The following is a 13736-nucleotide window of genomic DNA, read 5'->3' on the forward strand; positions in this document are numbered from 1 at the left end:
AAACGAACAAACACACAGTGTATAAAATAAAATACACTTTTATCTAGATTTTTTTCTTCACATCTGCAAAATACAATCCAAATGTTCATTTACACAAATCACTTCACCTTTCATGCTCAAACGCTTTTTTTTTTCCCCACAGAAAGAAACAACCCAGCATGAGTGAATTTGTTTAAAGTGGAAATCCTGCATACACAGTGGTAAACATCGCTCAATCACAACTATAAAACTTGGTGCAGGCATCAAATTTCAATTTTTTCCCCCATAAATGATATGTTTTACTGTGAATAAAATATGGGTTAATTTCATTTGCAAATCTTTGCATTGTTTTTATTGACATTTTACACAGGGGAATTAGGGTTGTACATCTGCGTTTTAAATGCGGCTTGACTGACCTGAATTCCGAGTGCTGGAGATCTGAGAGCGACTGAGTAAGGAGATCGTCTAGATCAAAGCCGACACCATATCCAGCCCCACTACCCTTGGGGGTCACCGAAAAAACTGGGGGCAAAATATCGTCAACCTGGCAACAAAAATAAATGAGCAAAATGAACAAAAACGCCTCAAGAAGGTCTTACAAACTGAAGCAGAATCTAAGGAAACCGTTTAAACCGTCCTGTTTAGGTTGTTTACCTGTGACTTAGATAGCTGTAGTGTGACTGTATGGATGTCTGGGGCTCTGCAGCTGCCTGGTAGCCCTGTCTCTGTGAGGCAAGGTTGGGCTGATGATCCAGATGTTTCATGAGAAGTACCATTTGGTTGCTTGCCAAATTTCTCAAGAGGCTCAGAAGCACCTACAGAGTCCTGGTGAGCAAGAGACGTACTGGTGTCCTGAATTCCGCCTCTTGTCATCCCGTTCTGAGTCAGTGCTAAAGGTTTTTTGCTGAAGGAGTCTGATGGGAAGAGTTTGACCGGAGGGTTAGTGATGGGCATATCAATGCTAGGAAGAGTCTGAGTTTGGTGGGGGTGGGGAAGAGGCTTGGTTTGAGAGAGTAGAACTGACTGCTGGGGTAAGCCGACATGGCTCAGCTGTGGAGGAGACAGCTGAATCTGCTGAGACTGATGTGGGATTTGTGCTTGCTGCTGCTGCTTTGCTGTTTCTCCACTGGTCTGGTTCCCTGTCCAGCTCCCTACTGTAGGTATAACTGTTCCACAGCCCTGGAAGGAAACTGGAGGTTGGGGCTTTAAGGAGTCACTTTTGGCAACGGTACATGGGGTTGCAACAACACCAAGAGTTCCACCTCCAACTAAGGCTAAAGTCCCACCTCCTACACCTCCAGTAACGGTCACCATCCCAATGTCCCCGTTTTGAGTGGAGCCTAAGGGTATGGGCAAGGAACTAAACATGGCAGGTGGATGAAACATTCCAGATGCCACACACTGGCTAACCTGTGGCACTATTTGGGGTGGTTTGAACCTCTGTAACTCACTTTTGTCAGGCACTGATTCCACAGTATCAGATGGCATCTTTATCGGGCCTTTCCCCATGGCAGCCTGTATTCGGCAAGAACCCGAATTACTGGGGTTAGTAGGGTTATTGTCGACGACCTGTGACTTGTCCATCATTCGTCCCCACCGTTCCAGAAGCTTCTTGTCGTTGTCACTCAGCATGACGCCACCCAAGGACTCGCCTGATTTGCCTTCCTTTTTCTCCTTTTCTCGAAGCTTTTTCTTTCGCTCCATTGCCCGTTCCTGACGTTTCTTTCGTTTCTCCTCCCTCTCCCGCTGCCTCTCTTGGGCTGTAATGGGTCTCTTGTGTTCTGGACCAGAGGACGGCACCAAGGAAGAAGAACTCCCAGTCCCGCTGGCCAGGATTATACCCAGGGACGCAGCACTCCCATCTGGATATCAGAGAAATACGATAATAAAAATTAAGTATTTTAGAGATCTATTTTTTCTATAATGACGGTAAAGTGTATTTCTGTTCTCTCAGTGGCATGAGGGGAAGAGTTAAACCAAACAATATTTGCATATGTTAGAAAAGCTATGATAATGTTGAGTTTACAAAGGCAGCACACTGGAATAACAGTTTGATTCTGAGCTCAGGCTTGCAGTGATATCTCGATGGCTAAGATGTGAGTTTAAATCCCAGCCCTGTCCAGCTGCCACTCCTGGAGTCAATAATACGGTGGCCGGGAAGGGAAAACAAATTGACTCCAAAAACACAACGACAACTCTGACAAACAGGACTAGTAGGTATAGTTTGAGAATAGAATTCTTACCTTCATTGGACACGACAACGGTCATTCAAGATATATGTGAGGTATACAGGCTGTGGCAGCAGAAAATTAGCACATACAGATGTAGAGGATACATAGATACGATACACAATTTCCTACTTCCTCTATATATATATATATATATATATATATATATATATATATATATATATATATATATATATATATATATATATATATATATATGTCTCGTCCAATGAGCAGTAAGTATTTTATTCACAAACTATACCCACCTTTTCCGCTTTGTCTGAATTGTCATTGTGTTTTCAGATTTGTTAATGTGGTTTCGGATTTCTTAATGTAATTTGTTTTCTGATTTGTTTATTAATTTTGGATTTGTTCATTTGTTCTTTTTTTTCTTTTGGGATTTGTTCATTTGTTGTTGGATTTGTTAATTTGTTCTTTTTTTTCAGATTTGTTTATTTGTTGTTGGATTTGTTAATGTGTTTTCTAATTTGTTAATGTGTTGTTGTTTTTTTTTAGATCTGTTAACATGTTTTCAGATTTGTTAATTTGTTTTGAACTCTTCGGTCACCGTTAACTACGCTGAAATAAATGTAAGTTGCTAAGAAACAAGGGCATCTGCCCACTACTTTAAATGTTAATTTAAGATTCCAATCTGTTTTCTCTGGTTTCCACACAAAAACATGCAGACTGACAATTCAGATTAGTCCTATGTCCATGGTGCCCACCCAGTGTGCCCGCTTAGAGTTCCATATTCTGGAACCACTTATCCGGATAAAGAACTCTCTGAAGACGAAAAAATAAACTAAGGCTAGCACACACACACAAAAATGCGCATACCTCGTGCCTTTTGTCTTAGCGCTGATTTGAGCAAAGCTGCTTTGAGTGCTGCTTTGGTATCATCTGAAATGGCTCCTTCCTTTCTCGTGGTTTCTCCAGGCATTCCTTTGCCCCCTTTCGCAAGTGAACGAGAGAGTGACTGAGACAGAGACTGAGCTTGGGTCTGAGATAGCGAAAGAGAGACCCCGGATTTTGCAAGACTGGAAGGAAGGGCTGTTGATGCTGGTGGCTGATGGAGCACCTGGCTCTGAATTGTCTGTCCAGCATGAGTTTGACAAGCAGGAGCAAGGTCCTCCCTTTTTGGACAGTCTCCAGTTGGTTCACAAGGTGGTGTGCCTTGGCTGGAGGTGGGAGTGGTAAGGTCTATAGTCTCTGGTTGTCCATCTGAATTTGCACTGGGCATGTCAACATCCTGACAGCTCCTTGTAAATGGTGTCAAATAATTGGCAAGATGGGTAAAATCAGGTGGAGGAGCTTGCTTATTTAATGAAGGAGCCATGGAGACTGAGCTCTGTGCCATGTCCAGATTCTGCCCTGCTTTTTGCTGCTGAGGGTGTGTCACGTTCGGCTGGTGTTGAGTACTTGGTAACATTTGGTAGGCATGATTACTTGCCACTTGTCTCAATCTCTGAAGTGGTTTAAACTGGATCTTCCTGCACCCTTGTTTCCTCTGGTGGAAGTCCTGAATTTCAGCAAGTATGGCCTCCTTAATCTGCTCTCGCCCCATTGGTTGCCGGTCAAACTCGAAGTCGAAGGCAGGCACGCACACGGGCTCATCGTCCGGGTCATGGTACTTGGCAAGATAAGGGTGCTCAAGTGCCTGGCAGACACTAATCCTTTCGTGAGGGTCAAAGCGGAGCATTGCACCCAGAAGGTCTAGTGCAACAGGTTCTGCCTGTGGGTACAGTTTGGCAAGGGGCACGGGTGCCCTTGAGGGCAAGCTTTGGACGTAAGAGCGCACCCTTTCAGCCCCAATAGCACCGACCACACTCTCGGGAGGTGTACCCAAAACAGAGAGAATAAGCTGCAGCTGGTGCACATAGTGCTTGCCCGGGAAGAGCTGCTTCCTCCCAAGCATCTCGGCAAATATACAGCCCACTGACCAGAGGTCGATGGCAAGGCTGTAGTGGTGAAGTGAGAGCATGAGCTCAGGGGCACGATACCAACGTGTGGCCACGTATTCGGTCATAAATGAACGCAACTCCTCGGCATGGGCCGCACTCAAACCCCGGGCCATACCAAAGTCTCCGATCTTCAGCTCGCAGTTCTCGTTTACCAGCAAGTTAGACGGCTTGAGGTCGCGGTGAATCACGTTAGCCGAGTGGATATATTTCAGACCACGCAACAGCTGGTACAGAAAGTACCGCGTGTGTTCGGAGGTCAGAGGTTGTTTTGAGTGGATAATCTGATGAAGGTCACTCTCCATCAGGTCGAGGACTACATACCTACAAAAAGTAGAAAATCATTAAAAAAACGGAAGGCAGAAACATTCGAAAAACATGTACAATTTTCTGACACCGTTTGCACGTACACGGATTTGAAGGCCGAAGTGGGCACAGCTGGCTGTAGTATGTCCTTAATTGCAATGATGTTGTCGTGTTTAAAGTGTTTCAAAATCTTGAGCTCTCGAAGTGTCCTTTTGGCGTTTGTCACAACTTCGAAAGCATTCGGGATCTTCTTTATTGCCACCTGTTGTCCTGTATTGCAACAGTTCAATGTAAGAAATACAAAAGAAAGACAAAGAAGTGTCTGAAAGTAAAATGTTTTAGCTAAATATCACAATCTTTAAAAAATAAAAAAATTAAGGTAGAAGTGTAACAGTACACATATTCATACCAATCGTTTTCACTCCAGGGCTTTCAGTTCGGAGCACCGAATGCAATCCTTTTTACATTCGGAACATAAATAAAATCCGAGTTCCCTTACAAACGTATTAATTGGTGGATCTCAAGTTTATTCAGTCTCCACCTTACACATTGAGCGCAGTGTCACTGTTTTTTTTATTATTATTATTAAACTCAACTGTGAGTTTAATAGTGTCACAAGTATGCTAAAATAGGTAGAACGGTTAAGTAGAACATATCTTTAGAAAATTTAATATTTAAATGTAAAACACACATACAGACATCTGTATTATCCAAATTGGGTCAGACAAATGTAAACTATTTAATAAAATTTTTTCATTTATTTAATCCATTTAACTTGTGCCAATTTAAACAATTACTCAATGTAATCAATATAATAAAAAGATATCGCATTAATTTGATTTATTAAATTTTATTTGTATATATTTTATTTATAAAAAGGTCTTAAATATTATTTTATATATTATTTACCAAAGCAGGAATTTTATTTTAAATTTTTAAAAAAATATAAACTGTTGATGTTAACAAATGTTAAAAATAATAAATTGTACAATAAAACCCTAACCCTAGATACACAATTTCTTACTTTGCAATTATTCCCTATAACTGTACCACAACTGAACTGAAAAGTGAATTTTGTGTACCGTTAAACCCCTAAAAGGCCATGCATTCATCTCTGACCCGGGTAAGGTTAGATTTAATACATGGTGTTTCCATATCCCAAACAAAAACCTTTATAAATACAGATACCAGTTTTTTGTAGGTAAGCGCGTTTACGTCAAAAACATTTCAGGAGTCCTACCGTTGTCCCGCCTCCTGGCAGATGAAACGACACCATAAGCCCCCGTGCCGATGGTCTCGATGATGTCGTACTCTTCACCGACCTCAAACTTTACATCTAAGGAATGGGCTTTAAGTAGTGCCAGGTTCTTCGCAGCCACAGTGTTCGCATCCGCATTAGTCGACACATTGCTGACAGGTTGCGAGTGATGCTCCCCCTGTTGATTCTTGTCGATGTTACTCGCCCTCGTACCGTCGGCTACGGAGTCTTTCGATTTCTCAACTTCAACGCCAGACATCCTGGGCCTTTAACCCACAAAGGAAGGTAGCACGTGGACAGGTCATTTACACCAAGTCAGTATCATACACAATAGAGCACGATATATACACAATATAACCACAGCTATAGATGCTGCTTGGACATAGATTTTGGACATCTGTGTGACACTGGATTGTTCAATTAGACTAACAATGTGTTAAGATTCCATCAATGCACCTTAATAGACAAGCAAAGAGACTGTAGATTAACTGTAGACTGTAGATTCTTATTCAGCAATAATACAACCTGATAGTGTCCAGTTCCTCAAGTTCCCACCTGTATATACAATCATCATGTACATAGGAGGAGTGGTAGCGTAGTTGTTTTGGACTTTAGATCAGAAGGTCTTGAGTTCAAATCCCAGCCCCACCATGCTGCCCTGTCAAACTGCCACCCCTGGGCCCCATGACCTTACCCCACAACTGCTTATACATTTATATTGTTATTTTGCAACTTTTTTTTTACCATGTTAATACACTTTGATGAGGGACGTGGTAGCTCTGTAGTTAAGGTTTTGGTTGTTGGTTCAAAACCCAGCAGTGCCAACCTGCCTCTGTTGGGCCCCTGAGCATGGCCCTAAACCCTTTCTGGCTTGCCCCTAACAAGTTCTTTACATGACTGCACTCCTTTTTTTTCTAAATAGTAATTTGACCCTCTTTCTCATTGTGAACCCAAATTTGAATTTAAATTGAACCTTGAATATTCTTCTAGACATTGTGCTTTGTATTTTGTCTGCAAACTGGAACCTTATAATTTCCTTTTGGGATTAAAAAAGTACACTCACACTCTCTCTCTCTCTCTCTCTCTCTCTCTCTCTCTCTCTCTCTCTCTCTCTCTCTCTCTCCCTCCCTCCCTCCCTCCCTCCCTCCCTCCCTCATACAAAACTGGTTCAGTGACTTAGTGAACCTTGAGAATGAGAATTTGTCTACTAAGGAATCAGGTATAACATTAAGACCACCTTAATATTGTGTTGGTCCCCCTTTTGCTGCCAAAACATTCCTGATCAATTGCAGATTAACAGCATTAACATTTTCAGCAAATTCAGCTAGAGTTCGTCTGTTGGATTGGACCACACGGGCCAGCCTTTGCTCCCCACATTCATCAATGAGTCTTGTCCATGTGCACCCATGACCCGTCACCAGTTCACCACTGTTCCTTCCTTGGAGCACTTTTTTTAGATATTGACCACTGCAGAACAGGAACACCACACAAGACCTGCAGTTTTGGAAATACTCTGACCCAGTCATCTAAAAATCACAATTTGTCAAACTCTCTTAAATTCATAGCCCATTTTCCTACTTCTGACACATCAACTTTGAGGAAAAAACGTTCACTTGCTGCATAATATATCCCACCCACTAACAGGTGCCATGATGAAGAGAGAATCAGTGTTCACTTTGCCACTAATTATGTTATAATGTCATAATATTATGGCTGATTGGTGTGTTCTTACTTGTCAAATGTACATGTGAAGTATTTTCTTTGCAAATCCCAATGATGTTAGGAATATACAGCATTATATAAATATTTATACTGATACAGCACACCTGGATCACAGAGGGTTAAGGGCCTTGCTCAAGGGTCCAACAGTGGCAGCTTGGTGATACTGTGGTTGGAACCCTTAACATTCTGATCATTAACCCAGAGTGTCTCTCTCTCTCTCTCTCTCTCTCTCTCTCTCTCTCTCTCTCTCACACATTACCATTTCCTTCTATCCCTAAAAAATTCATACTCAAGTCAAATTAAGAGGGTGATTTTTTTATTATTATTTTTTCAAGACTCACTCTCTACATTATCTCATGTTTAAACGTAAGATCTTGTAAAAATTATTATTTTAATATAACGTCAAATCATATAAAATGATTTTAAAACAGAAAGTGGTCCTATGGGATCCATAATATAAGCCAGACCGAAGACACAGGGGCGTGTTGTCCCTCTGTATAATTAATCCGGGTTATAATATACGGATTTGTACTTAAAAAAAAACCAACCACATATAATTATTAATATATATACATACATTTTACCTTGGAATGATCAGGATAACGGTGATCCTGAGGACGTTTCTGTCAAAGCATGCCTGCGTCGGCTGGCTGGCGCAAACCTTCTCTCACTTCCTTCTAATCTTCCGTGTTGTTTCTGAGTGACAGCGAGATTGTCCAATAAGGTGTGAGATGCGCCCGGAACATCCAGTAGTATTTAAGATATCGTTAAAGAGGCGGGATATTTCAGCTATTGAATAGAACCATTGTTTGGGCGGTGCCGAGCTGAAATGAGTCGCAACCGAAAGCTTTGAAGGATTTAAACCTTTATATTATTCATTTTTATATTATTTATTTTTGTACATTTTTGTACACATCTGCGCTTGTTCACTGTTTACACTGCCTAGCCCCTCCCACTTGTCTTCTGATAGTGCAGTGTAAACATAACACAGGGATCACACACACACACACACACACACACACACACACACACACACACACACACACACACACACACTGCAGTATTGCATGATATAAGCTCTAAGCATTATAAGCATTATAAGGTGTATTTCACCCCCAGAACTTCAGTGAAGTCCTACATATATATACATATAATATAATAATATAGTTAATATAATATAATATAAAGTAATAAATTACATTAACGGTGTGTATATATTAATTATATTATATTAATTATGTTATAATATAACATAACTAATATAATATTATTAACTATATTATTATAATATAATATAATATAATGTAATATAATATAATATAATATAATATAATATTATAATATAATATAATATAATATAATATTAATTATATTATATTATATTAGATTATATTATAATGTATATATATATATAATGTAATATAATATAATATAATGTAATAAATACAATATAATACATATAAAGAGGATTGACTGTCGCGTCCTTTAGCAACTAAGAAAGTATATATAAATGAACACATCAAATTTCAGCATTTATAGAAATTATTGTCTAGAAATATCCAAATAACGGGATTTAAATTCTTATAAATTACAGCCTATCCAATCGACCAATCAGATTGCCAGGTTGCCCCGCCACACAGCCAATCACAGAGCGAGGTTCAGATTTTTTCCCACGTCATAAGAAGTTTCTCCAGCTGAAATATTTCCGAGAGAATTCACGGTACGAAATAAGAGGTTGTGTCTTATCATGTCCTCCAGCAAGTCTTCTAACAGGGTCCCTACATGGGAAAGGTGGGCTCGAGTCATGCTTTGTGCTTTAGGGTTAATCCTGTCGGTTTATGCGCTTCATGTGGAACTGTCTAAGGAGAACGACCCGAATTACCGGGCAATGTGCGACCTCGCGGAATCCGTCAGCTGCTCCAAGGTTTTCACCTCCAGGTAAATAATTAATTCGATTCAAATTAAAATGTAATTATTTTACAATAATAAATAAATAACACATTTCCAGAAATCTAAGAGAAGCAGAACACACGCACACGCACACGCACACACACACGCACACACACACGCACACACACACACCGCTTCATGTGCCACGTCTCAACACTTCCACGCAGGTTTTTTTTTCAGGAGAAACTTCTGCAACTCTCGTGAGTGCTGGCTATCTGACGTCACGGGCTCATTTGCATGTCTGTTGCAACGTCAGAATCGTTTGCAGAAAATAAAACGAATAAATAAATCGAGGAAGATTTTCTGCAGACATTCAGAATAAAACGATAGAAAATCAAATCTAGGTTTATCACAGCCTAAGGTAGTAGATCACTATTCGTTTTATTTATTCCAGATAAAATGAAGTAGTGACATAGCGAAGAAAATATTTATTTATTATTTGTTACTGATAGTCATTTCAATTCGTCCTAGTTACTCAGATCTTTAGATTCCATTTACAAAAAAGATTAGTTGAAATTTAACGTAATGCATACAGCTTCTCTCAGTTCTACACATTTAAAATGTATGGTTCAACCATCATCTTCTGTCATGAAATACAATTACCACCCATGCTAAGTGAAGAACACCCATACTGAGTGGGGAACACCCATACTGAGTAAAGGACACCCATGCTGAGTGAAGGACAGGCATACTGAATGAAGGACCCCTATACTGAATATAGGGCAGGTATACCGAATGAAGGACCCCCATACTGAGTGAAGGACCCCCATACTGAATGAAGGACAGGCATACTGGGTGAAGGACAGGCATACTGAGTGAAGGAGCCCCATACTGAATGAAGGAACCCCATACTAAATGAAGGACAGGCATACTGGGTGAAGGACAGGCATACTGAATGAAGGACCCCCATACTGAATGAAGGACACCCATACTGAATGAAGGACCCCCATACTGAATGAAGGACAGGCATACTGGGTGAAGGACAGGCATACTGAGTAAGGGAACCCCATACTGAATGAAGGACAGGCATACTGAGTGAAGGAACCCTATACTGAATGAAGGACACCCATACTAAATGAAGGACAGGCATACTGAGTGAAGGAACCCCATACTGAGTGAAGGAACCCCATACTGAGTGAAGGACCCCCATACTGAATGAAGGACAGGCATACTGAGTGAAGGACAGTGGTTTAGTGTAGCAACAATACTGCCATGTTTTCTTTTATTTATCATTATATTATTACAATATTATAGGCCTGATATAATCAGCATTCCACACTAGCAAGACCGCTGCTGAGGATAACCAGTGTTGTTCTGATAACGCAATAATCTGATTGTACTTTTGATCTGGTTTCTATTAAAGCTAACGTCAGTTCATAGCAGATCAACATCAATATTTTCACATGGAGCATCTAATGAGATAAAGTAGCCGAGCTACAGCCAAATGTAAAAAGCCACATTACTGTGAATATATACACACACTCACTACTACTGTTTCCATCACTCCAACACTGAAAGCCTAACCTGTGTATGTTCTTGTCAGGTGGGGACGTGGATTCGGACTCGTCCAGTTGTTTGCGGAAAAGGACAGCCTCCTGAACCAACCAAACAGCATATTGGGAATCTTGTTTTACACTCTGCAGCTGGGCCTTGGTGGGTTTTTGTGTTAACATGCAGCAGAGCTTTTTTATTGTACAGCATTACTGTGCTGTATGCTACAATATGTAGCATAACCCAATTATGCTACATGCACATATAAAACTTCTCCAAAGGGCTACAAAGATGCTCTGCCCTCTTCTTCTCCTGTCCTCAAGTCTCCTATCTGAACTAAATGTCTGACATTGTTCATTTTGTTCATGAAAGTCTTGGTACGATCATATCAGTCACAAACTAACATCAGTATGTACTGAAACAGAATAATTACTGCTCATGTTCAGATTCAGATCTGAGTCTCGTTCAGTAAAAGGCGTGTTATTTCAGTAGTTTTGAACATAAGCTTTTTCACAGCAACCAAAGCAGTCATGTGATCCAAATGAGTGATCATTGATATGTGGTAATCATTTACACCCGTTTGCAAGGTATTTGTTTTCCTTGTAATTTCTTGTGTACCAGATTTTGTGATGATGAATAGCTTTCAAATTTTTCCATCACATTGTGTAATATAAATTGACAACATTTTCAAATCAGGGTGTTTTGCATAGTCATGGGTACTCCTGTATAGACAAAATACACAAACCTTGCACTTGGTAAAATATTCCTCCAGTAAAAGTAAAATACTTCCTTGAAACATTCACTTAAGTAAAAGTACAAAAGTATTTGACTTCATATGTACTTAAGTATCCAAAGCACTATGATTTTTATTATGGCTTTAATGTACCTATTATCATTTTTTGTCAAACAGGGACTTTTTGCCTAAACAACTCAGTTTATGTGAAAAGTCTCTAATGTCACTTTTAACACACCGATCTATTAATAGAATAATATTGATGAGTCAAACACTGATTGATATCTATTACATCGATCATGAGCCAAAAACTACTTTAAAAAAATCACGTAAATAAGATCATGTGTCAGTATAGAATCAGGAGTTTTATTTATTTAATTTCTTTCAGCTTCTCCAGTTAGGGGTCGCCACAGCGGATCCTCCACATGTTTGATTTGGCACATGTTTTTACGCTGGATGCACTTCCTCACGCAACCCTCCCCATTTATTCGGGCTTGGGACCAGCACTAAGAGTGGCTGGGGTTGGCTCCTGACCGGGGATCGAACCCGGGCCGCAGCAGTGAGGAGCAGCGCATCCTAACCACTAGACCACCAGGGACCCTCTTTTATTTATTTAATTTATTTCCTCTAAAAAAGTTCTGCTTGCTGTTGAACTGATGCTAAACTGTACTGTATGTTTTTGCTTTAGAGATACCACCAAACGCCAATCAAAACCAGTTCAAAACAGAGCACGCGATCGATCCTGATTGTTGGCTTGTTGTGTGATTGACCAGTTACGTTTTTATTGACTCATAAATAAAAATCTTAGGAAAATGTATTTGAGTAAAAAGTAAGATATTTGACTTTAAAATTTAGTGGTCAAAGTCCCCAAATGGAAATACTTCAGTAAAGTACAGATATGCAAAGAAGCTACTTAAATACAGTAACAAATTACATTTACTTCCTTACTGTCCAGCAGTGCCTTGCGGTAGCTAATTGCAAGTGCAATTTATGCCACAGACTCATTCATTCATTCATTCATTCATTTTCTCCCGCTTATCCATAATCCGGGTCGCGGGGGCAGCAGTCTAAGCAGGACCCCGCCTTCGACTGCTGCCCAATCCTCACAGCACCATCCCTTACGTTCCCTCCTGCAGGTGGTGAGCCCACGGGAAGGTGGCCCCACGTCACTCCGACGTCACGGACCTTGATATTTCCCTCGTAAGGGACCCCCGGAGCATAGAGGGTTAAGGGCCTTGCTCAAGGGCCCAAGAGTGGCAGCCCGGCGATACCGGGGCTTGAAACCCAGACCTTCTGATCGGCAACCCAGCGCCTAACTGCTGGAGCCACCACTCCCCCTCTGCCACAGACTCACTTAGCTCAAATAAAGCAAGAAAATCGGTCAAGGACAGCGATGATCAGTGATTAAACACAGCGATCAAGAGTATCTTCAGAGCTTTGCTGTTAGAAGCTTTCAGCATTCAGTAACCCTACACAATATATTATCAAATGCTTTAACAAACCATTGTTCTTCACTTTTACAGGCCAAATGGTGTCTGTTACAGCAGCACATTTCTTGGTCATGGCATCCTGGTTGTCGGTGGCTGGTTCGCTCTATCTAGCTGCTATTCTAGTGCTGGTGCTGGGGGATTTCTGCATGGTGTGTGTGTCAACGTACATCATCAACTTCGCTCTCCTGTACATCAACCTGAAGAGAAGGACAGGTCTTAGTGGAAAACAGAAGAAGAAGACGAGATGAGATCTCTTCCAGTGTGTGTGTGTGTGTATGTGTGTGGGAGTGATGTTTCAATTGCAGGTGTCTTATGATGAATCCAAATAAAATGCATAAGAGTTGTTTTGTTTTGTGTGTGTGTGTGTGTGTGTGTGTGTGTGTGTGTGTGTGTGTGTGTGTGTGTGTGTGTCATTTTTATAGTTCTTATTATATAGTATGTAGACATGCAGTGACCGTACCTTTAAATATAGAGCATTTAAAAGATTATTATTATAATTATTATTATTATGTATAGATAAAAGCTGCACAGTATATATATATATCTTCTTCTTCTTCTTCTTTATCTTTCGGCTGCTCCCATTAGGGGTCGCCACAGCGGATCATCCGTCTCCATACCACC

The 13736-nt window shown here is 40.5% G+C and overlaps 2 protein-coding genes across 3 annotated transcripts in view; one reads left to right on the forward strand and one right to left on the reverse strand.

Moving 5' to 3' along the window:
* mapk7 (mitogen-activated protein kinase 7) overlaps positions 1–8153 on the reverse strand; it is a 9388-nt gene extending 1235 nt beyond the window's left edge. Inside the window, exons 1-6 of one of the 2 annotated variants that reach the window (XM_083557078.1) lie at positions 8036–8153; positions 5712–5995; positions 4576–4741; positions 3045–4489; positions 634–1841; positions 396–523 (exon numbers count right to left, since the gene is read on the reverse strand). In XM_083557078.1, the coding sequence (XP_083413204.1) occupies positions 396–523; positions 634–1841; positions 3045–4489; positions 4576–4741; positions 5712–5988 (3224 nt within the window). In that variant the 5' untranslated portion in view covers positions 5989–5995; positions 8036–8153. Of the gene's footprint in view, positions 1–395; positions 524–633; positions 1842–3044; positions 4490–4575; positions 4742–5711; positions 5996–8028 lie in introns of both variants that reach the window. The other variant, XM_083557077.1, reaches the window with a different exon arrangement.
* A 958-nt stretch (positions 8154–9111) lies between these two features.
* Positions 9112–13456, forward strand: vkorc1 (vitamin K epoxide reductase complex, subunit 1). The gene is made up of 3 exons (XM_083557217.1): positions 9112–9389; positions 10945–11054; positions 13149–13456. The coding sequence occupies exons 1-3, from the start codon at positions 9199–9201 to the stop codon at positions 13361–13363; spliced, it is 516 nt and encodes a 171-aa protein (XP_083413343.1). The 5' UTR covers positions 9112–9198; the 3' UTR covers positions 13364–13456.
* Positions 13457–13736: the final 280 nt, after the last annotated feature.

Source organism: Silurus aristotelis (genome assembly GCF_946808225.1).
Source record: "Silurus aristotelis genome assembly, chromosome: 12".
Lineage (NCBI taxonomy): Eukaryota > Metazoa > Chordata > Actinopteri > Siluriformes > Siluridae > Silurus > Silurus aristotelis.

Coding starts and splice junctions, on each gene's coding strand:
- vkorc1 (XM_083557217.1), top strand. CDS start 9,199: ATGTCCTCCAGCAAGTCTTCTAACAGGGTCCCTACATGGGAAAGGTGG. Junction 9,390..10,944: donor TCCAAGGTTTTCACCTCCAG/GTAAATAATTAA, acceptor TGTTCTTGTCAG/GTGGGGACGTGGATTCGGAC. Junction 11,055..13,148: donor CACTCTGCAGCTGGGCCTTG/GTGGGTTTTTGT, acceptor TCACTTTTACAG/GCCAAATGGTGTCTGTTACA.